The following is a 23,234-nucleotide window of genomic DNA, read 5'->3' on the forward strand; positions in this document are numbered from 1 at the left end:
TGCCAATGGCATCCTGGGGTGTATTACAAGGGGGGTGGTTAGTAGATCGAGAGAGGTCCTCCTTCCCCTCTACTCCGTCCTGGTGAGCCCACATCTGGAATATTGTGTCCAGTTCTGGGCCCCTCAGTTCCAGCAGGACAGGGAACTGCTGGAGAGGGTCCAGCGTAGGGCAACGAAGATGATTAAGGGAGTGGAGCATCTCCCTTATGAAGAAAGGCTGAGGGAGCTGGGGCTCTTCAGTTTGGAGAAGAGGAGACTAAGGGGGGACCTCATTAATGTTTATAAATATATAAAGGGTGAGTGCCATGAGGATGGAGCCAGGCTCTTCTCGGTGGCAAACAATGATAGGACAAGGGGTAATGGGATCAAGCTGGAACACAAGAGGTTCCACTTAAATTTGAGAAGAAACTTCTTCTCAGTGAGGGTGGCAGAGCCTGGCCCAGGCTGCCCAGGGAGGTTGTGGAGTCTCCTTCTCTGCAGACATTCCAACCCGCCTGGACACCTTCCTGTGTAACCTCATCTGGGTGTTCCTGCTCCATGGGGGGATTGGACTAGATGATCTTTTGAGGTCCCTTCCAATCCCAAACGTATTGTGATACTGTGAATTTCCAAAGCTGGCCACCGTGGGTTGTCCCGTTCCCTTTGCCGCAGCATCTCGTGTCGTATTCCCTGCAGATGAGCTTCATCTTCTCACATTTCAGCTGCTTCTGAGCGAGTTTTCTGTGTCTGCCTTATCGTTGGGAGCGGAGGATGAGGCTGTTTGGAGGATGTGATTTATCTGGTGTGGTTTAGGTGAATACTTAATGGTGAGCTAAAATGTAGATTTTACTGCAGCTGGGCGTGCTGCACGATTGGGCCGAGTTTTAGGTTACAGTTGCGTAGCATGTGCAGAAAACAGTTTTGGACTTTTCTACATCCAACCGTCATTTCATCTCTGAGTTCTCAGACTGGAAAAGCTGATCCACGTGGCCTTTAGAATCATTTTGGTTGGAAGAGACCCCCAGGATCATCGAGTCCAACCATAACCTAAATCCAGCACTAAACCACGTCCCTAAGAACCTCATCTAAATGCCTTTTAAACCCCTCCAGGGATGGTGACTTCACCACTGCCCTGGGCAGCCTGTTCCAATGCCCAACAGCCCTTTCCATGAATAATTTTTTCCTAATATCCAATTAGGATTAGCTCTGTGGACAGATGAGCGATGCAACTCCAAAGTCTCATAACTCTATTGCTATGCAAACTGCTCGTTTTTTCCCCTTTTCATTGGACCTGTTTGGTGAGGCCTAAGATGGGTTTAGATTATATTGCAGTCCTAAACCCGTTCTCCCAAGCTTTTGTTAGCAAATGCAAAGCTGCTGTCAGATTTGTAGCTTAACTCACCACTCCCGTAATCACACTTTTAGAGCACTTTTCCCCCTCACTTCAATCCTTAGCTATTCCAGCCATGAGGTAATTTATTTAAAGCAGATTTATTAATTTTTTAGCAGCCACGCATGACTTGCTTACATTCCGACTCGCAAAAGTGAGTTTATCATAGTTAGATTATCCTGCAATGGAAATAACAACGAAAATAACAATTGAAGCTGGCAGTTTTTGCTGCTTGAAGATGAAAAGCACCTTTAGACTCTGTAAGAGAAATCTAGAGTGGTTACGACTCCAGGCTTTAGAGAGCTTCAGCTCTAGCAAACCTTGTGCTGTATTAACAAGTTGAGAAATCAGCAGGAGAACCTGGCTTTGGTTCTCCAAATTTCTTTCTCATGTGGGTTTCAATATCCAGTTGCGAGGTTGAGTTTGGTGGCAGCTAAAAGGGCAGGGAGAGGCTTGGAAGGAACAAAAGTCAAAGTGAGGGTGGAATTAGTTGGTTCTAGTAGGGACAGAAAGGGGGAGAGTGAGTGAAGCAAGGGTGACGACCAGAGCATCGTACTTTTTGAAGTACGTCTTAACTCATAGGAATTTTATTGCTGGTCTTGTTCTTCATCTTCTGGGGGAAGATCAGGAGGGTAGAGCTCTAAGGAAGTCACGGTAGTTTATCTTGTCTTCTCCACAAGAACATAGGTCAATCAACTGAAGAAAAGAGAACAAAAAATAAACAACATGAAGAGCTGGAAGCTGCAAATTTCTGCTTTATAGAGGAAAGCGCTTAGATTATCTTATTCCCCTGTGTGGAAGAGCCTACCACCTAGTTCTGAATCACAGGTAATGAGTGCTTAGAGGTGGCACCTATGCAAGGAGAAGAGTTAAAGAGTTTGAGTTGAATCCTGGTTGCTTCCAGGTATCACCACAATGGCAACAAATCCACAAAAACAATGAAGTGAAGCCACAGAGTTCCTTGTAAAGATTCTTCTTCCCCTTGTTGCCGGGGGACAACATTTAACTAGGGTTGCTCTGGTGTGACTGATATCTGCACTGCTCTCCAACCCAGACAGTGCTCAACTCTCTGCCATATGCTTAATGTATAGCACAGCTGCACTCCTGAGAGCTCTGAGTATGCTGTCAGTAGGATTTGAAGAGAGAAGAGGGACACTTTGTAGTGCTTAGGTCCTAAATGGAGATTGAAACGTGGGGGTTCAGCCTCAGTTGTCACAGGTTCCCCAAGTGCTCTTGGGCACCTCAGTTATCTGCCATTCTGGGGACATGTCAACACATTGTGACTCCCTGGGGCAGAGGGGTCTGTGCTGAACTACATTAAGAGACATAAATCTCCCGCCTGTGTATGTTTCTAAGCAGGGCTGTGATGCTCAGAGTTGGCTGGTTTGGAATTTTTTAGATTTTTTTAATCAAGGGAGCTACTCCCTCTGATTTCCACATTTCTTTAAACTCCAAATCTGCCTTTATTGGCCACTAATCTACTGCATATCACGTCATGCTAAGCAAGCATCTTTGCCAGCTGTATTCCTGAAAGATCCTCCAGCCCCGCTGCACCAATTTCCCTCTTCACTTCCCTCATATTTTCTGCTCTGCAGGCTGTGGTCTCCGTAGAGTGTCCAGCAAGCCTGTGTTTTAATTGTGTTAACCAGGCACTTATGACTCTAATTTCCTTTTTTTTTTGGTTTGTTTTTTTTGGTACAATACTTAGGGTCAATGGGGCAGAGTCCAGTTGGAGGCCTGTATCTAGTGGAGTGTTCAAGAGTCAGTACTGGGGCCAGTATTATTCAATATATTCATCAATGACTTGGATGAGGGAATAGAGTGACTATCAGCAAGTTTGCTGGTGACACCAAGCTGGGAGGAGTGGTGACACTGGAAGCTGTGCTGCCATCCAGAGACCTGGACAGGCTGGAGAGTTGGGCAGGAAAAAATTAATGAAATAGAACGGAAAGTGCAGAGTCTTGAATCTGGGCAGGAACAACCCCAGGTTCCAGTATAAGTTGGAGAATGACCTATTAGAGAGCAGTGTAGGGGAAAGGGACCTGGGGGTCCTGGGGACAGCAGGGTGACCATGAGCCAGCACTGGGCCCTTGTGGCCAGGAAGGCCAATGGTACCTGGGGTGGGTTAGAAGGGGGTGGTCAGTAGGTCAGAGAGGTTCTCCTGCCCCTCTACTCTGCCCTGGGGAGACCACACCTGGAATATTGTGTCCAGTTGTGGCCCCTCAGTTCCAGCAGGACAGGGAACTGCTGGAGAGAGTCCAGCGCAGCCACCAAGATGCTGAAGGGAGTGGAGCATCTCCCGTGTGAGGAAAGGCTGAGGGAGCTGTGGCTCTGGAGCTGGACAAGAGGAGACTGAGGGGGGACTCATTCATGGGGGTTCCACTTAAATTTGAGAAGAAACTTCTTCTCAGTGAGGGTGTCAGAGCCTGGCCCAGGCTGCCCAGGGAGGTTGTGGAGTCTCCTTCTCTGCAGACATTCAAACCCACCTGGACACCTTCCTGTGTAACCTCATCTGGGTGTTCCTGCTCCATGGGGGGATTGCACTGGATGAGCTTTCCGGGTCCCTTCCCACCCCTGACATTCTGGGATTCTCAAATCTTCAGTTGGTGTTAAATCCAGAATGCGTCCAAGAATTCCCAAGCGCCTCAGGGTCATCTCTACTCAAGCCCAGGTGTGTTTAAATCATGACAGACCCTGCAGTATATCACGATATACACGTGTACATGATATACACGATATCACGTGTATATCACAATATACAACCTCTGCTGCTCATGTCTGAGACCCGAACCAACACAAAACAGTGCAGCCCAACACCAGGTTGCTCAGTTTGGGGGCAACCTGGGTAACATTTCTTCCCTTTACTTAAGGACAGCAATTATTATCTCTTCCTTTAATATGAAGCAGCTGTTCCCTCTCACCTTGTTAACCAGCAAGGCATTGGTAGGCACACATGTGCTCTCAAGGGCAGCTAAAAACGTCCCTTTGTCCACGATGCCAGAGCCATCCTGGTCGCACTGAAGAAGCTCCTTACGAACATTGTCGATGTTCAAGTGCTTATGGAGCTTCAGCTCTTCCCGAACCTGCACAATTAAGTCATCCAGTTCTTGCCTGCTGGTCCCAAGTGCAGGGATGTCGCTGTAGGAGAAAGGAAGAACGGGAATTCATGTAAAAGCCTTGCTGCGACATTTCTGTGCGAGCTGTCCAGATTGTATTTCTGGACACACTGCAGGCTTCTGGGTGGTTGCTTTTTACGGCAAGATCATTTTTACATCAAGCTCATCTCAGTTTGGACTTGGAGATGAAGCTCAGTCTTGTCCTTGGAGCACCAGGTAAACTATTTTCCTTTTTCAGGACATTTCCCCCATTCACTTTTTCCTGCAAGCGTTTTGGGACAAGAAGCGCTGCCTTGTGTGCTTCATGCAGCCCCAAGAACCATTTGAAACTCTGATTTCAACCAGAGACCCTGAACTACCATGATACTGACTCCCAAGTGTCTTGTGAGGTAATAAGGTTGTTACTGGGTCACCCAAAATGAATCCAGACAGCTAAAAAAGAGGATGTGGTCTAGGTTCTCATAGGCTGATAAGCACAGCCAGAGCAAATGAAAAAATAAAGACTCCAGCAACTCTTCACTGAGCCTGGTACCATCTGGTAGCTCGTGCAGGTACTGTCACAGCAGCTGCTCAACTGAACTGCTGTCTTTGGGGAAAAGATGACTCTGAATGGATCGCAGCTGCTGAGCCAGAGCCGTTGTCCTAGCTTTGTTAAAATGAAGTTTCTCTTCTAGTGAATTTGCCTGTCAGCTAAAGCTTTCATATTAGCTGCGTTTTCCTGAAAACCAGATACATGTTTTGGTGAACACAGCAATGGAATGCGAGGTCATTGATAAGGATGGATGCACACCTCACAAGAGGGGCAATGAGAAACAGGTGACCAGAAACTGACCAATGGTTTATAACATCCCATTCATGTGAATATTTCATATAAAAGCGGGAGATCACGAGGATCTCGTCCATTTTCCTTATGGCGACAATAGGAGAGGACCTTGCGAGTCATCCCTGCGAATTGAGGCCAGTGACAGACTGAATCCAGTTCCATTGGCTGCAGAGTCCAGCCCAGGACTTTGGGTGCCGGCTCTGCAGTTGCCGGGACTTTCAAGATCGGTTTTGTATATTTTGTACTATTTTCCTCTATTTTATCAGCAGCATTAGCAAAACATTTTTAATTTTTCCAATTCTCTTCTCCCTGTCCTTCTTTCCCTCCCGATCGCCTGTCCTTAGTGGGAAGGGGGGTGAGCGGGTCAGCAATACATCTGCCACAGTTTTATTGTCCCCTGCAATCAAAACCTCGACAGCCGTCCCGCAGGGTTTTTGGTCAGTAGCAGCCACCATGTCATGTTGTATAGATGTGATTCCCTCCATATATGTGCAAACACGGGCTCTTGGAGCTGAATGATCAGCGGAGCAGCCGCTGCACAGGAGGCTGGAGCCCACGGAGGCTGCTGAAAGCTCCCTTAGCTGTAAACCTGAGCATTATTTAGCTCCACAACACCATCCTTTGAAGCCTACCTGTTGGCAGCCTCCTTCCCCACCTGCTGCGGGCGAATATGATCCCTCAGGGACTGCAGCGTGGCCGCAGGGAAACGCTCTGCGTTGCTCTCCATGTAATTAAGCACGTATTCATCGGCGTCGGTGATAACAAACCTGTGGCCAAACACTGGGGAAGAGGCATTAAAGAAAGCAGCGTTACTTGCCTTTCAAGTCACTTCAGCATTCAGGAGAGCAGACGGTTTCTCTCTTGTGGCTGGGCCCAGGTTTAAGCAAGCTCTGCTCTGTGTTTCAGTCCTCAAAGTGAGGAGGGTTTCATCGACTCAAAGGGAGTTTTGCTGCAAGAAAAGCAGCTGCTGAGAGTAAAGACTCCATGCTCGGGCCTGCAGTGACTCCCCCATTAGCACTGGTGTGTTTCTAAGTATTTCAGTGTTACATTTATTTTCCACGCAGGACAGATTTATGGTTTTTGCTGCTGGTAGTCGTCTGGTGTAGATTTACCCCTGTGAATCCTGGCACGTCCCAAAATGTAAACTGAACACATACTGTGGAGAATGTAGCTCTTCCTAATCATGGCAAAGGTCCAAACATTGACACTAACAGAGTTATATCAACGTACAGCATTTGGTTATCTGGAAACTCAAATGTGATGAGACCCAGAAGGAAGAAATATTTCAAGTGAAGGAAGCCCATTATTGCACTGTCTGTGCAATAAATGACATATCAGAGCAATGCACAGAGAATAATTATCAGTCCAGGCTGGATTTTACCTTCAATTGTTGAACCGATGATGAGGTCAGAGGGCTCATAGTATGTGGCATTCTCTGTAGTAGAGCCTGGCTTGGCGACTCTGGTCTTTCTTAAGTATTTGCCTCCGATGATGCCAGAGTTACGGACTGGGGGTTCGTAGATACTGATCATGTCGTCAGAGAGGAAATACGAGAGGATGAAACGACGCTTTCTGTCCTCAGGGTTTGGTGATTCCTAGAGGAAAGGTAAGCAAAGTTTTAAGCAGGTCTTTATTTCCTGTGTTTAGAAATACTTAGTGTTTAGAAATACCTAGTGTTTAGAAATACCTAGTACCCCACTCAGAAGCACCGAGAGTTCGTAGTTATTTTAATAGCTGACTAAACAAAACGCTTGATGTAGGCCAGATGCTACAGATATGCTGACATAGCACAACAAAGCCCTAGACAGTGTGGAGTATCTGAATTTCAAAGGCGACTTGCTCTGGTCAGGCCAACAGAAGCAGAATCTGGACTACAGTCACCAAGTATATTCAGTGTTTCCACAGACTGAGTAATCCAAGAGAAAGGAGTATATTGTATGGAATTTAGCATTAAAATTTAGCATTAACGTTATATTTTTGATTATACTGAGTGCCTGAGAGAGGCTGGTACTGCTCTTAGTCACAGCAAGACACTCCCCTGACACACCAGTGGGTTTATTTGCTTAGTTTAAAATTAAGTGGATCTGGACATGTTAGCTGTGACCTTTAGGAACTCCAGCACAACAGGGAAAAGAAATCAGCCTTTATTCATCCTGGGCGTTTGGAGAGGGCTGTGACCAGGCATTGCAGGAAATGCCATTGCTGGATGGGCCAGAGGCTCCTTGCATAAACCAACGGTAAAGCCGACACAGAAGCCAGGCTCTAAATGCCGTGGGTGGAAAACACAGGATCACAGAATCCCAGAATATCAGGGGTTGGAAGGGACCTGGAAAGCTCATCCAGTGCAATCCCCCCATGGAGCAGGAACACCCAGATGAGGTTACACAGGAAGGTGTCCAGGCGGGTTGGAATGTCTGCACAGAAGGAGACTCCACAACCCCCCTGGGCAGCCTGGGCCAGGCTCTGCCACCCTCACTGGGAACAAGTTTCTTCTCAAATTTAAGTGGAACCTCTTGTGTTCCAGTTTGAACCCATATCCCTTGTCCTGTCACTGGTTGTCACCAAGAAGAGCCTGGCTCCATCCTCCTGACACTCACCCTTTCCATATTGATCCCCATGAATGAGGTCACCCCCCCGTCTCCTCTTCTCCAAGCTCAAGAGTCCCAGCTCCCTCAGCCTTTCCTCACACGGGAGATGCTCCACTCCCTTCAGCATCTTTGTTGCCCTGCGCTGGACTCTCTCCAGCAGTTCCCTGTCCTGCTGGAACTGAGGGGCCCAGAACTGGATTCCAGGTGTGGTCTCCTCAAGGCAGAGTAGAGGGGCAGGAGAACCTCTCTGACCTACTGACCACCCCCTTCTAACCCACCCCAGGTACCACTGGCCTTCCTGGCCACAAGGGCCCAGTGCTGGCTCATGGTCACCCTGCTGTCCCCAGGACCCCCAGGTCGCTTTCCCCCACGCTGCTCTCTGCACCGTCCCCACTGGCTCCCCAGCTCTTGCCCTGGCACTCGGGTGGGTGCCACGGCCAGGACGAGCCTGGGGAAGGAGCCAGGAGCCGGCAGCGGGGGGACAGCAAGCTGCCACTCGTGGCCGTGGTTGAAGGCAGGCAGAGGCACGGTGCCCACTTGCGATGCCATTTCATCTGTCACGTGCTGATGTCAGTGGGAGTTTTTCCATAAATGGCTGTAGTTTTGTAGCCTGGCTGTTTGGTACTTTTGGCCCTTGGTTTTGTTTTGTTTTTTTACTACCTTTGCGTGCTACTAATTGTCACAGCAAGTACACAACGGCATCCCCTGAGTGGCACCGGTGTTGCTTTGGGGAACTCTCTTTTCCCACCAGCACAGAGGAGAATTTGCTAACAGCCTAGAAAACTGTTCCTCTCATCCTTCAGACCCTACGGTATAAGCTGGAGCTGCAGTAAAACACTCACCAGGGCCACCTGGTATCGCAGCACCTTCTTGTCATTCTCTAGCATTTTAGCAATGTCTTTCCGGGGAGGCTTTGGAATCAGAGAAAAGCAGTTCTGAAGAGAGTCTTCGAGCATGCCAAAACCATTATAGGGAGGAATTACCTGCATCCAGAAGAGATAATGAGCAGAAATTAAGACCAAGGCAGTGTTTGCAAGACAGCTTATCAGAAATCAGCTGTTTGGAAGGAAATTTTCTGTTGCCAGGTAGCAATAGCTGTTACATCCTTAGAGATGCTACTAGCCTGGCCATGTGTTGGACCCCTTACTTATAGAAATATCGAAGAGAATTAAGAAAATCTGAAAGAAAGCCAGGTAATTTCTCTGAACAAAAAGACTATGGTTATATTAATAACCAAACCTTCATGTGCACAGGAACTCCACGTTCTGTATGGTTACCCTGTTAAGCTATTCCCCGTCATGCTCTAGGATAGCCAGCACTCCAAACTATTTCTAGGCTCAGTTTTGGAGGTAACAAAGACAGTGACCATCCCCAGTAGGCAGTTTGGACTTATCAACCCTGTTTCGGAGGGCGAGGGAGAGTTTAGTAGCAAGAGAGCAGCTAGACTGTGCCATCTGGCTTCCCAGCCAAAACCAAACCCTGACACTGGTTAATTTTCTAGCATAGACCTAAGCAGGGCTCTTTCTATCACTATTAGCAAGTGCATTGTCCTTTACGGTATTAAAATCAACAGTTTCAGAGGACTTTCATTCAGTTATGACCATTCTTGCCCTGTCTTCTTCAAGCATCTTTTCTTTAAGCTGAGCTTGTTTACTATAGGTTTTTACTAAGCTGAATGTATGTTTTACTATTAGAGCTTACAGCAACTGCTTCCTTCTCTCCCTTCCTTTGAGAAATGGTTTGCGTTACCTGTGGAACTTCCTCAGGTGGTTTCTTCTCCATTTCCACCGGATGGAAGTCTGTGATGCCAAATTTGTCACGGTAGAAGTTTCGTGTGAACTCATCGCAATCATAGATGAAGAAAGTGCGTCCGAGGAGGGTGGTAGACTTGCCGACCGCAAAATCTTTAGCTGTGTACCACTCCAGTACCTCGTGATCAGAGATCTCCATCACACAGCTTGGGAAGTTCTCTGAGGATGAGGGAGCCAAAGGAGAAAAAATCAGTCAATCAATCAATCAATCAGGTAGATGTTAATGTTACCTGGTGAAAAGGGATACAAAAGCAAAGCTGTATAAATAGCACCAGGAAACTGTTGGTACAACTGTCCCGACACAGTTTGCCAAAAGATAAAGAATTTAGTTATCATTTAAAGAACTTTGGCCAAAAAACAATGACACTAGGAGTGTTCTCAGCAGAAATTCTCCAGACTCCGTGTACCTTTGACACAGCCACCACTTTAGTGTCTGCCCACCAAGGCAGATGGGCTGGCCAATCTAAACTCACTTGTCTTTTCCACTAAGGTTTTGGGCAAGCGTTGGCGTCTTATCAGTACTGGGAATCGATCTTTGCCGTCATTTTGCTTGTAGACTTCCCGAACCTCCACTGTGTCATCTGCCAAGTAGTAATGGATGATACAAGACCGTTTCTCACCAAACATGTTGTTAGTGTCGTCCCAAATGGCGTAGAAGCGAAGGACCTAGGGTGGAGGAGAAAGAGGCAGAGAAAACAACCGCGGATTAGAATTAGTGATGCTCTGTCCAAATGAAGTGGGCTGAGAAGGGTGCGGTGATTGGAGGCATCTCAGCAACCTTCTCTACCATGTACAGAAGAACTTGTGCTGGGGCACTGGGGTGAATGGGTTGCTGAGGCAGCGGTGGGAAGGGCAGCAGGAGCCTGCAGACATGGACAGGCCTGGCTTAGCTCGAAAGCAGCAAGAGAGATAAAACAGTTTATGCCAAGACAAGAAATTCAGTTCAAGTTCATGAGGAAACATTGGGAGGGGAGGGGGAAGTGATTAAAAAGCAACAGAGAATAATTGCCCAGCAATGTGTAGGGAAGTAGTGTTAAGGGAAGTGATTTTTATAATGAAACTTGCTGTAGCAACATAAGAATCTTGTTGTGACTCTTAAACCATTCATTTCATGGGCAATTCTTCACTGTTGTCACGCTGAGGAAGGCAGAGGGCAATGCACTCGGCAGTTCTGAAGACGCTGCGTTCACTGCAGACCCATCTTATTCCTGCCTGGTGGAAATACACAGAACTCAGGTCATGTCCTGCTCCTGTTTCATTTTCTATTATAGATGTTGTCTATAGGGGTTCTTAACTTGTTGCCAGATGAAAAGAAGATCCAGAGGAGCAGGGAGATGTTAGTCAGCCGTGTGCACAGGGAGAATTCGCTCAGAGCAAGTGGCATTTGTGTTTGTCTGAAATCCTCAACTCTGGCACCTGCACTGATGTTTTATGGGAATAGATGGGTGGATGCAGCACGCCTATTCGTATTCAAACTGCATCTGGCCCTGCGCATTTCCCAAGGCAGGTGGCTTATCTCATCCCAACAGAAAGAGAGAGAGAGATGGTGGATCTAGAGGTCAGTCTGCAGTCCAAAGAGAAGCAGTCCACAAGGCACAAAGCTTGGCTGAAAAGATAAAAGATTTTGTTTGTCACTAAAGCCAAGGAGAAAATCTGGAGCCTGTTGAGTGGTCTGAGGTTTTTTAGAATGAATAAGGCTGTAGACACTCTCAAAACCTAGGTTTCAATAACATGTACAGTCTGTAATGCGGGTAATCACTACCAGCTCTCTCACCTGCTTGTCGTAAGTCAGAAACTGTTTGAATTGGTCGAAATCTGAAGGTGTGATGTACTTGCGCATAGGTGTCCGACGCATTTCTATGTAGGGATCGAAAACCATCTCCTCTGGAGGGTTCAGCTCAATTCCTTGGCTCTCCAGGAACACCTAGGGAGGTCAGCTGAGGTATTAGTGCTGCCGTGAGTTCTGAAGGTAAGAGGTAATTGGAGATTACAGATGGGCTGAGGTGAGTGCTGTCAGAACACAGCAACTCCATTCCTCACAGACCACCAGGCTGCAGGAGTTTAATTCTACTGCAACAGCAAATACAATAGGAGATCATAGAACCATTGCATTTGGAAGAGATCATTGAATCCAACCATAAGCTAATCCTAGCAATAAGCTATGTGCCTAAGAACCTCATCTAAATGCCTTTTAAGCCCTTGCAGGGATGGTGACTCCACCACTGCCCTGGGCAGCCTGTTCCAATGCCCCACAGCCCTTTGGGGAAGAAATTGTTCCCCAGATCCAACCTAATCCCCACCCAGGTCCCTCAGCCGCTCCCATCACACTTGTGCTGCAGCCCCTTACCCAGCTCCGTTCTCTTCTCTCAACTCGCTCCAGCACCTCAAAACCTTTCCCACAGTGAGATGACCGAGATGTTTCTGTTTAAGCTGCTTCTTAGCTTTGCTTGCCCTTTAATTACTCAGGGCAGTCCTATCCTCAACATCCTAGCTCAGATTTCACTTGAGCACAGTTTTCCTTTGCCTTAGGGCTTTAAATGGAGGATAACTGTCAGTTGGTCTCTTTTATGGAAATGAAAAAGTTTAAATTGGCACATAACCGCAAATGTAGCCAGTTCTGAATTTGCAAGAGACTTGGGGCTCCCCAGTGTGTCAGACAGTGTAAGTCAGTGTTACCCACCAAGGCCCTTCAGGCCACAAGGAAATGTGGCAGCTCCAGTCCACCTTTCAGAAGTACTTTTCCCACAAAAAGAGGCCAATCTGCTTGTTCATAAAGGATTATTTTTTTACTTGACTTGGATGCATCAACAAGCTGTAGGGTATTACTTGTGTACTCACATCAGTCACCCCAAACTACCTCTGAAGTCAATGGACTTTTCCCTTTTTGGCCTTGGGAAGTCAATGGACCTTTTTGGCCGTGAAAACATTCAGCCCAGGAAGCACCTATGCAAACATCTCCAACAGGCACAAGAGATCAACCTGAAGACTCACAAGGCAGGTTCATACTTTCAAACTCACTATTTTCTGGTCTGGAGGGTGCCAGTTAATGATAAACAGACTAGTGGCCTTGAGATGTAGACCCATGTAGCTCATGTCATGTTTTCCATCAACCAACCAACATTTACATGAGAACCAGCTCTTCATCTGATGTGAACTGGCTTGAACAGTCATCCAGCTCCAGCAGAGCTGGCCCCACATGTTCTCAACACCCACATATACACCTACATATTGCACATACTTGGGAAAGTTCTTGGGAAAGTTCCTGGGCACCAAGGCCAACTGAAAAGGAACAATGTGCAGCTAAACTCCCTCACCCTCCAGGACAGGTTGGCTGTATGTAACTCGCCTATTAGGAATGGTACCCGGAGCATTCTAACTCCTGGGAATTGCTTGGAAGAATAATAGTTGTCCAGGGCTGAGATTATACTGGGGACTATCTAACAGGATACCATTATTTGTTATTATTTGTTCCTGGATCATTATTATTTCACTTACTGGTACAGAAATAGAAGAGCAGGCAATGAGTAAGCTTTCTTAGAATGGTCAGTTCATACCATAATTCTCAACCCACGGATCATGACTGGTCTTCTGGCTTGGCTGTAGATAGGTACAGAGTTAGGGACTGCATTCCCTTCCCCTATTCCTAACTTAAGAGCTTTGAGTCAAAAAAAAGAGTTAGGATCAGTAATTTCTCTCTCATTTATGCACAATGTTTCATCTGGGCCCTAAGCAGTTAAACTGCTGTATACGCAGACATGAACTTAGAATTTATATCGTAAGGATATAAATTTATATCCTGAGGACAAAGGATGGACTCCCTAGGGCAAAAATATCAAGCAATTGATATGCCCTCAGCAAATATCATACCTTGACCTCCCCAGTGATGTGAAGAAAGAGATCTTCATAAAAAGCAAAATGAAATATTGTAAGCAACCTTATTCTGAAAGCTACAGATGCAGCGTACTGGACCATAGCAGGTCTGGCCACCTAGTTCCTGTGATTCTCCGTGTCAATGTTCTCGGCACAAGAACCACACCTGTGTGAATCGGTCGCAGTCGACGATGCGGTACGTCCTGCCGTACATGGTGATGTTCATGCCCCGATTCAGATCTTTCCAGTGGTAATGCTCCCCCTGGTCGTTCTTGGGCACGCGGTGGCGTCGGAGAAGCGTGCCTTGGCGAAAACCCGCATTGTCCACGAAAGGCTCGATGACGGTCATGCTGTCATCTTCCAAATAGTAATAGATACCCACTTGGCGGATCCGGTAATGCTCTTGTTGAGAGAGAGGAACGTCTTCCTGGAAATAGGCATCAAACTTCAAAATCTGCCAAAGGGGAAATATCCCAAAGAGAGAGAGAGAGAAACAATTTGAAGGCCACGGTTAGTCTATTAGAACAAATAATTTGTTTGTAATGCGCTTTGGCAGGGCAATGTCACCAGATTGTAATCTATAAAATCATCAAAGCCAGCTGTAGCCTAATCTGAGAGTGATGGTGGAGGCACAGTGAAGGCTTTTATCAAGACTTGTCTTTTGCAAATGTGGTACATGAGACAAGTGTCAAAAGCACAGCTTTTTCCCTACTTCTTGATCACCTGCTATTTCACCTACTGCCGAGTTTTTGGTTACTGCCAGTAAGATAGTTTGCTAACATATGTGACTTATTCTTACTATTGTCAGCCTTGCATACCCTGACTTGGGGAGATTTCAGTAAAAAGTTCAACCACATCTGTATATTTTAAAATCTGCATGGGTCATTTGAAGCCACGTCTATTCCTCACTGGCAGCAAAACCTAATCTGTGCTGGACAAACAGGGAGATAAATCGGTCCAGTCAATCACAGTCCCTGTGCTTGGCAGATATGGGGAATATTCCTCCCAAGATCATTAATTGCCCCTGAAAGGTGGCCAATCAAGCCTCGCATACCCAGCCTACATCAGGCATAGGTAATTAAGTGATAATAAAGCCAGCAAAAGTGCTTCAAAAGGGACCATGAGTTTCCCCCAGCAGCACGGGGGCTCCTGTAACTCTGTCTCAAATGAAGAGAAGTATCTGACAGATGAAACAGCAAAATAGACATTATACTGAAGGAACAGGTTAAGTGATTAACACAGCACATCTGTTCCCCAGCCTGTCTCACAGATGGGCTGAATATTGGCTGCAAACCGCTGGCTGGTAGCGTGCAAACCCTGCACCATCTCGGCTGTCGGCGGCTGTGGCTGCGCTTGCTGGCTCGCAATCAGTGTGACCAGAGCATTTAAAATCAAGGGTCAGCTCCGGGCTGCTCCAGCAGACACACAGCCACCTCCCAGCCCCATAAAATCATTGAGCAGCACAGGCTGTAACACGCTGCGGTGACAAACACCGGCGTAAATAGATAAACCGCAGCAAAACAGTCCCCGTTGCAGACTGTCTTGTCCAGTTACAATCTCAATAGAGTTTTGGAAACACCAAAGTCCAGGCTGTGGTTTACAGGGTTATAAACAGAAGCTTTTTAGAGTTGATCAAACTTCTTTTCCAGCGCCCGCTGGAAATGCTCGAGCGTAACTTGTGGGGAATGTCTTGCATGGTTTATGTGTTATAATCCTCCTCCCGAGCAAAGAAAGCCTCTTTCAGTCTGGGGTTCAGCTGTCTCTGACTAAGGGCTGTGGCATCTGAAAACTGCTGTACGCTGTCCCATGAACCCTGGAGCTGTTTATATCTCCAAACTTGGCCAGCGATATTCCTGGAATAAGCTGCTTTCTACCTTTTTGTCAAAAGCCACGTGTGCTGGAACGAAGCCCGAAGGTGGAGCCGGCTTGGCCGGCCCATAGGTCAGCACAGGTCTCGCATTGGATAAATCATCTAATTCAGCTTGAGAAAGCTGATTGACGTGGAGCCGCTCCCCGCCGGCCCCCACCGTCGGCAGCCGAGAAAAGGCGAATCCATTTCTGTAGCCCAGAGTCTGCGACCGATGGAAAGACGTTTTCTGTGGAAGGAAATCCAGCTGTTAGAACACCACATGCACTCTGAAAAGCTGAAAGCACAGGAAAACAGTAAGAGTGGAATATCCAGAATGCACCCCCCCACACACACCCCCAGCGTTTTATTATAACCTACTGCAGCTGTTATTTGCAATCAGATTTTACACTTAGATCGAGAAGGCTGAAAGAACAGTAAGGAATAAAGCATCAGAGTGACCTCAAATCACAGCAATGACAGACTCCCCGAGAACTTATATCACTTAATTTCCCCATTGCCACCATTCTCAGCGCCTAGAATGAGGTGACAGCATTTTATCTGCCCTACTATTTATCTCACAAACTGTGTGTTCCCTACTCTGTGTTACGGCAGCGCCGTGACACCTCGCTCTGTTATTGCCTTACGGTGCTCCCATGACTACCCATTGTGCACCCTCTGTGTTTTCCATCACTCTTTATTGTGTTAACGCTCTCCTGGGGCTGATATGCACAGGATTTTCTTCGCTGGGTTAAATCAAGGTGCGCCATGCTCGCAGAACTGCAATTATGAAACGCACCAAAGCGCATCAGCTGCTCCACCACCTCTCTCCACAACCCGTGCAAGGATCATATTTAATAACCACAACCCTCCAAGACCCTATAGCAGATTAATACTGTATAATAGTGGCTATAGGATTTACCTGTTGTTTTTTGCTTCGTGGGTTTAATCTTAGTTTTGAGCTTTTTGAAGCATTTCACTGCCCCACGCCCTGAGCCATTCTTCAAACTAAATAATGATCCAGCTGCCATGGGAAGGTCCCCACTTTGCTTAAGGACAAGCAACATGAAAATGTCAGAGCTGTGAGTAGAATCTGAGCTCTGTCAGCCTAGTTCTTCACTACTGAAGATTCAGATCAGACTTGGGTGACAACAAGCTTCTCCACTTGCTATCGAGTCCACCACGCCTGGCACCTCACCTGAGAGCATTTAAATAACACCTGCCTGGTTGGTCCCACTGGGCTTTCAACGCTTAATGCTCCAGAGAAAGCAAGAGAAATCGTGAGTCCATGGTAATAAAATCCCTGGATTTACTTTGACTTAAATACCATAGTTAAATACTGTATAAACATGGTAAAACACTGTCCAGGTTGGGCAGAGAGGTGGTGGATGAACCAACCCTGGAGACATCCCAGGCCAGGCTGGACGGGGCTCTGAGCAACCTGAGCTGGTGAAGATGGGGATTGGACTAGATGATCTTTTGAGGTCCCTTCCAATCCGAAACATACTGTGATACTGTGATGTCCCTGCTCATGGCAGGGGTTGGATTAGATGAGGTTTGAAGGTCCTTTCAACCCAAACTAATCTATGATTCTATGACTTTTACCAAGTAAAACAGTTGTACACATTTCTGAAGGAACAAGCTTCAGCTCCTTTTCCAGACCCAGACTCGCAGTGAGTTCAACATGTGAACCACTTCTTCACCCTCAGCCCTCATGGTTAAGCCTCTAATCTTATTTATACCCTCAAGGCCCCACTTGAATTTCACATAATTGCCTGTTTTCTCTTTAAACTGGCACTGCAGATCTTGCAACGCGGGGGACGGAGCAGTTAGGAAAACACATTTGGGTGAAAACAAGAGAGTTCACTGAAGATGTGTTAACGGAATGTCTTATAAACCTTAGCCCTGACGCAGAACAGCCCTTTCCTTCTGTTAAATAAATACCAATGGAAAACGGTGGGGAAAATATTAAAGGAAAATCAGAAAGTGTGTCTTTAAATAGGGCAATATCAGGAGTGCACAGGCTTTTATGGGCCCGCAGCTGGCTAGAGAACACAGCTCATCAATTCATGGGACTCCCAGGGCCCATAGGATCTCCAAAGCGAGCATAGATGCCATCTCACATTATCAGGTGACTAATGTAAATTTAAAAGGGAAAACCCAGAATCTAAACTACTAATCTCAGTTGCTGACAGTCCACATTGGAAGAAATTCCACTGAATTAAGTCCTTCTTTTCGCCAAGTCTATAACGCTTCACCGATACCCCTTGCGGTTTCGCTGTTTCTGCCACATGAACGCTAAGCGATAACAATACTATTTTATTTGAAGACAGAGGTCTTCTTCAGCACTTCTCAGCATCCACCTGGAAAACAAGTATTGCCATGCCCATGTTATAGACTGGAAATCGGAGGCAAAGCAACTTGATAGCCCAGCCTGAGGAACACTGCAAAACCCTTTCTGGAGTCCAGATCCCCTCAAAACATAACCGATAGTTCAATATTTCAGGCTACTCTAAAGTAATGATTTGCTTTGCTACGTCCCATGTGTTTCCTACTTACAGACAGTGCTGCTGAAGTCGGTAGAAGTGTTTTCCTGACTAAAGCAGGCAGGATTTTACTGATAGAGGCCATAATGTTTTGCTAGGGGCAGAAATTTGCATTGCAGATTTCCAAGATGTTATAAATGACGTTGAGGAAATAATATTATGAAGTGGAGAATAATTCTGAGATAACCTTTATTACTTCAGGATTAAGAGTATTCGTTATGAGTAAATGACTCCACTTACTGTTGCAGAACTCACTCGTCACTGACTTAGAAAATAGTTTGGCTGTTCGTGCTGGAAGGCACCATTAAGATTGGTACAGTGATAATTTACCCTTGGGTAACCCTAATCCACACACAAGCAGAATAAGGAAAAGAGAGTCCTATTTAGGAAAACGGAGAGAACTGGGTTCCCATAAAAGCATCTACAATGAACTGAACTGGGTTTCCCAAAGGCCATCACAGACCTTGTCAAGAGGATATCTGTCAAACAGGTGTTAGTGACAATGCCACCACAGGTAGGACAGTATGTTCCTAAGGGAACACTAGATCCCTTCAGTGTTGTTAAGATCCTTTAGAAGTTCCCCCCCATTCCATCTGAGGAGCAATCAGGAGTTATAAAAATTCCTGTCCCAGGTTATGTAGGAAATACTGAAGTGTCCTCTAGGAATATGACGAGCATTGTGGCGGCAGGAGGTGGAAGATTTCCTCCTTTGGGAGAATCAGCATTTCCATAGGAAGATCAAACAAGCATGAGGTCTCTCTCACAGGACGTAAAGAGGTTCTGTAAGTGACACGGGAAGAGCAGAGTGGGCTGATCCCCCTGCAGTACTGGTCCAGCTCTGGGTCCTCAGCACAGGACACACATGGAGCTGCTGGAGAGGGGCCAGAGGAGCCCCAGAAATGATCCGAGGCTGGAACAGCTCTGCTGGGAGGACAGGCTGAGAGAGTTGGGGTGTTCAGCTGGAGAAGAGAAGCTCCGGGGAGACCTTATTGTGGCCTTTTTGTACTTAAAAGGGACTGATAAGAAAGATGGGGACAGACTTTTGAGCAGGGCCTGTTGTGATAGGACAAGGGGTGATGGTTTTAAACCAAAGGAGGGAGATTCAGGCTGGACATGAGGAAGAAATTTTGTACCCTGAGGGTGGTGAGAGCCTGTCCCAGGTTGGCCAGAGAGGTGGTGGATGAACCATCCCTGGAGACATTCCAGGCCAGGCTGGACGGGGCTCTGAGCAACCTGAGCTGGTGAAGATGTCCCTGCTCATGGCAGGGGTGGCACTGGATGAGCTTTAATGGCCCCTTCCAGCCTAAATCATTCTATGTTTCTACGATCTGCAACAGATTTACCAAGGGGTAGAGTGGATTGGTGAGAAGTTCTCTCATCTGTAGAGCACAATCTGAGCGGCACATCAAGAAGACATGGAAGTGCTTGTTGAGGAGGTGTCAGTTTTCAATGGGAATATCAAGCACAAGGAATATTGTCCCAAGGTATTTCTCTTTAGGTTTTTTTTCAGTACACCACATCCCATGACAAATGTTCCCATGCAAGTACTTGAGGTTCTGTATCTTGCAGTACCAGAGGATACTGGGGCCCTGTTCTCCTGATGACCAGGTAATTTGGATGTATTGGGAGGGAAGAGGCAGAAGGAGGGGCCTCACCTGGAGTACTGAGCCCTATGGAAATGAAAAAGCCTGTTCCTGAGGATATTAAACTCCAGGGAAATGCCAGGCATGCCCTGGTCTATCTGCTTCCTACAAAATCTGCAAGCATTGCTTCTGAAGCAGCCAGGAAAGACCAACATTGGATATTGGTTTCTCAAACGGACATTAATTAACATTGAACTGAAGTTGAAAAATCAGGTCAAGACTCAAGATATAGGTTTCCCAGGGAGAAGGAAGGGCAGAGCTGCCAGGTGCTCTGAAACTGTCCTGGGAGGAACTCAGGGAGTATCAATTCCCGTCTATGGTGCCGCTTTGTCAAGAGAATATTGGGAAGATCCTCAGTGCATTGGCCATTGGGAATGGGGAAAAGAGAGGTTGCTTCCTTGTTTAGGTATCAATTCAAGTGCAGAGGTTCTCTTCTTCCAGAGAACCTGGGAAGGGCTGAGGGGCTCTCACTTCCTCAAGAGGATCCTGGGGGCTGTGGTGGTATCAGTTCTGTGCTGGGACACCAGTTCTCTGAAGAGTATCAGGTTATCAGGTTCTAGAACTTCAGTTCCCTATGGGCTATCAAGGATTCGGTTCTTCAGACAATATCGGGAGAGCATTTCATAGAATCATAGAATCACTTCAGTTGGAAGACACACTCAGGATCACCAAGCACAACCATAACCTAAGCTAACTCTAGCACAAACACATGTCCCTAAGAACCTCGTCTAAATGCCTTATAAACCCCTCCAGGGATGGTGACTCCAGCACTGCCCTGGGCAGCCTGTTCCAATGCCCCACAGCCCTTTGGGGAAGAAATTGTTCCCCAGATCCAACCTCAACCTCCCCTGGTGCAACTTGAGGCCGTTTCCTCTGCTCCTGGCGCTTGTTCCTGGGGAGCAGAGCCCGACCCCCCTGGCTCCAAGCTCCTTTCAGGCAGTTCAGAGATCAGAAGGTCTCCCCTCAGCTCCTGTTCTCCAGCTGAACCCCCAGGTCCCTCAGCCCCTCCCATCACAATTGTGCTCAGGTACTTTGTGGAAGTATCGGAGCTTTGGAGGAAAGGGTATCAGGAGGGTATATGTCGTCCAGGAGATGGGTGATTTCAGGATCTATCTGTCCCAATAAGGGTTGTAATTGGGTCTAGGACATTCCTGTTTCCCTTTGGCTTTGATGACTGATTCCTACTGGAGGACTGCTTGAAGTTTGGACAGGTTTGTTCTCCTGGGTGTATCAAGACAGTTGAGGCGATATCAGGTGCATTTAAGGGTCCTGGTTCAGGGCAGTATTAGAATGAGCAGCAGGTTCAGAACACATCCTTTGTGAAAACTGAGAGGGTGCAGAGCAACAGGAGTTTCCCTGGGAGAATCAGGTGTCAAGTCTGTAAGTGAATATGGGGATACTCCTTCCCTTGGGGTACCACATGGACTCGCAGGGAAACTGCCGGATGGATTCAGATGTACTGGATCGCTGTGGGGTGAGCTTGCAGATAGTAGTTCTGCAGTTATAGAGAAAGCTTTTGGCATCTCAAATGAGGCTGAGGGAACCCAGGTCTCCACAGCCATCAGGACAATTTCAGGGTTCAAGATGCAATGGGTTCCCTGAGGATGAGATTAAGAGTACCAGGTGACCTGGAGAGTGGGTTTAGAGATGCCTGGTCCCCTAGAAACAGCCATGGAGAACTTAGGGAGCGCCAGGTCTGCCGTGAGTGGGGTCAGGGGATACCAGGTGCATTCAGAGAGTTCATATCCCCCAGAAGTGAGCTCAACAGTTATTTGTTTGCTTTAGGAAGCACCAAGTCCCCTGCAGGAGAGGTCAGTGGGTATCAGGTTTGCTGGGGAGCACAAAGTGAGTTTACAGGGCACCTCGTTCCTTGGGGGTCACTTCACAGGGTACCGAGTCCCCTGAAGTGTGTTGGGTGAGTTTGAGGGGTACCGGCTTCCCAGGACACGGGTTCACAGGACACCAAGTCCCCTCAGAGATAACAGATGAATTTGGGAGGTAACCAGGCCCCTTGAGGGAATCAGTGTGGTCTGAGGAAATACCAGGTTCCCTGAGGGTGGGCTCGGGGGGGTCATTTGTTCCATTGGGGGTGTGGGAGCAGGGGGAGGAGGAAGAGAGGCAGGTCTCTTGGGGAGTTAAGGAAGGGTTTGAGGAAGCACCAGGCTCCATGGGGGTGTATTCAGGGGATACCAGATCCCCGGTGAGCCGGACAGGTTGCAGGTCCATGAAGCAGGTGGGGGGTTCTCGGGGGACTGGGTTTCCAGCACGGGGACGTGCTAAACCAGGTTGGGATCGAGGGTGTCCCGAGGGAACGGGGGTGTCCCGGGAGGGGACGGCTGCGCTCACCATGGGGTCCCGGAAGGCGTAGCCCGGGAGGAAGGGCAGACCCGGCCCCGGCTCCGAGCTCATGGCGGCGGAACCGCGACCGCTCCCTCCCCGGCTCCGCTGACGCCGTCTCCACGGCAACCGCCGGCCGGCCCAGTGCGCAGGCGCGCAGGGAGACTTTGCGCATGCGCAGTGAGCCGGACAAGCCCCGCGCCTGCGTGCTGAGCGCCAGGAAGCGGTTGCCGTGGCAACGGGAGGGCGGGAGCGCGGCCCGTGGGGCCTGGCCGGACGGCGGCAGGAGCGGCCGAACCGCCCCCGGGACGCCGGGAAGGGGGCCCGGTGTGCCCTCATCCCCGCAGTGTGCAAACAGTCAGCTGTGGAAAGTGTTCATGATATTTTCTTACGGATTTGAGCGCGCTTCGGCCTGCTGCAGCACAGCCCGCCGCCATGTTCCTCCTCCCCCCCGCCACGCCCAGGCCCTGTCAGCGTCCCGCAGTATGAAGTCGGTATCCGCTCTGCCAGGGCAGCAGCCCCTCGGCACAGCTGGACGAGGTCCGTGCTATTAAAATCTCTTGGCCTCCAAAACAGGTGGTGGCGCCTTTGGGAGTTGTCTCTGTGCTTGTGAGCAGAGAGTGGAGCAGCTGTGGACACACAAATCCAAACCTGGAGCGCTCAACTGTAACAGCAAAAGTGATTGCGCTGGTTTATTGTGTATATAGTATGTATATTTGCTGTGAAATAGTGCATTTTTTAACATGTAGCACTGATGGTTCCTCTCTTTTAAACACGATTTTAATCTCTTTCTGAAGGAAGCAGCAAAAAGCAGTGGGGAGGCATCAAGGAAAAGTTGGTTGTGCAGAAGTCACTCCCATATGCAAGAGATTAAACAGAATTAAGAGAATCACCAGAGAGGAGAGTGTTTTTTCTATGTTGTTGCCTTGCTCGGTTTATCAGCGGTGCACAAGACAGACCAGGCTGTGTTTCAAGGGCAAGCAGCAGGATCTGAGCTTTGTAAGCAGAGAGAAATGCAGCCAGACTGTCTTAAGTGTGGTGTGGGAGAGAGAAGAACGCCAGACGGTGGGAGATAAAGAATGAGCCTGCCGAGCTTAGAAAGGAAAATAATAGATTGAAGGCCAAGCAGGGCTGAAAGAGCTGGATCTGAATGGCAGCTAATGTGAGTGCTGACTCAGATGCAGGTGCTGGGAGTGAAGTTTGCTCTCTGATTTCTCCTGCTGTGATATCCAAGCAGGGTTTCCTGAACTTAGTGAGGGATGGGGCTTTGCTCAGAGAAGGAAAC

At 47.8% G+C, this 23,234-nt stretch overlaps 1 protein-coding gene across 1 annotated transcript; it reads right to left on the bottom strand.

Moving 5' to 3' along the window:
* Window positions 1–1,451: 1,451 nt before the first annotated feature.
* EFHC1 (EF-hand domain containing 1) lies at window positions 1,452–22,134 on the bottom strand. The gene is made up of 11 exons (XM_005502861.4): window positions 21,959–22,134; window positions 15,452–15,673; window positions 13,744–14,031; window positions 11,482–11,631; window positions 10,181–10,373; window positions 9,646–9,866; window positions 8,739–8,879; window positions 6,690–6,903; window positions 5,941–6,088; window positions 4,291–4,507; window positions 1,452–2,065 (listed from the first exon to the last, which is right to left on the bottom strand). Exons 1-11 carry the CDS (start codon window positions 22,019–22,021, stop codon window positions 1,994–1,996), a joined length of 1,929 nt encoding a protein of 642 aa, XP_005502918.2. The 5' UTR covers window positions 22,022–22,134; the 3' UTR covers window positions 1,452–1,993.
* Between the last annotated feature and the right edge of the window lie 1,100 nt (window positions 22,135–23,234).

The sequence above is a fragment of the Columba livia genome, chromosome 3 (assembly GCF_036013475.1).
Source record: "Columba livia isolate bColLiv1 breed racing homer chromosome 3, bColLiv1.pat.W.v2, whole genome shotgun sequence".
NCBI lineage: Eukaryota > Metazoa > Chordata > Aves > Columbiformes > Columbidae > Columba > Columba livia.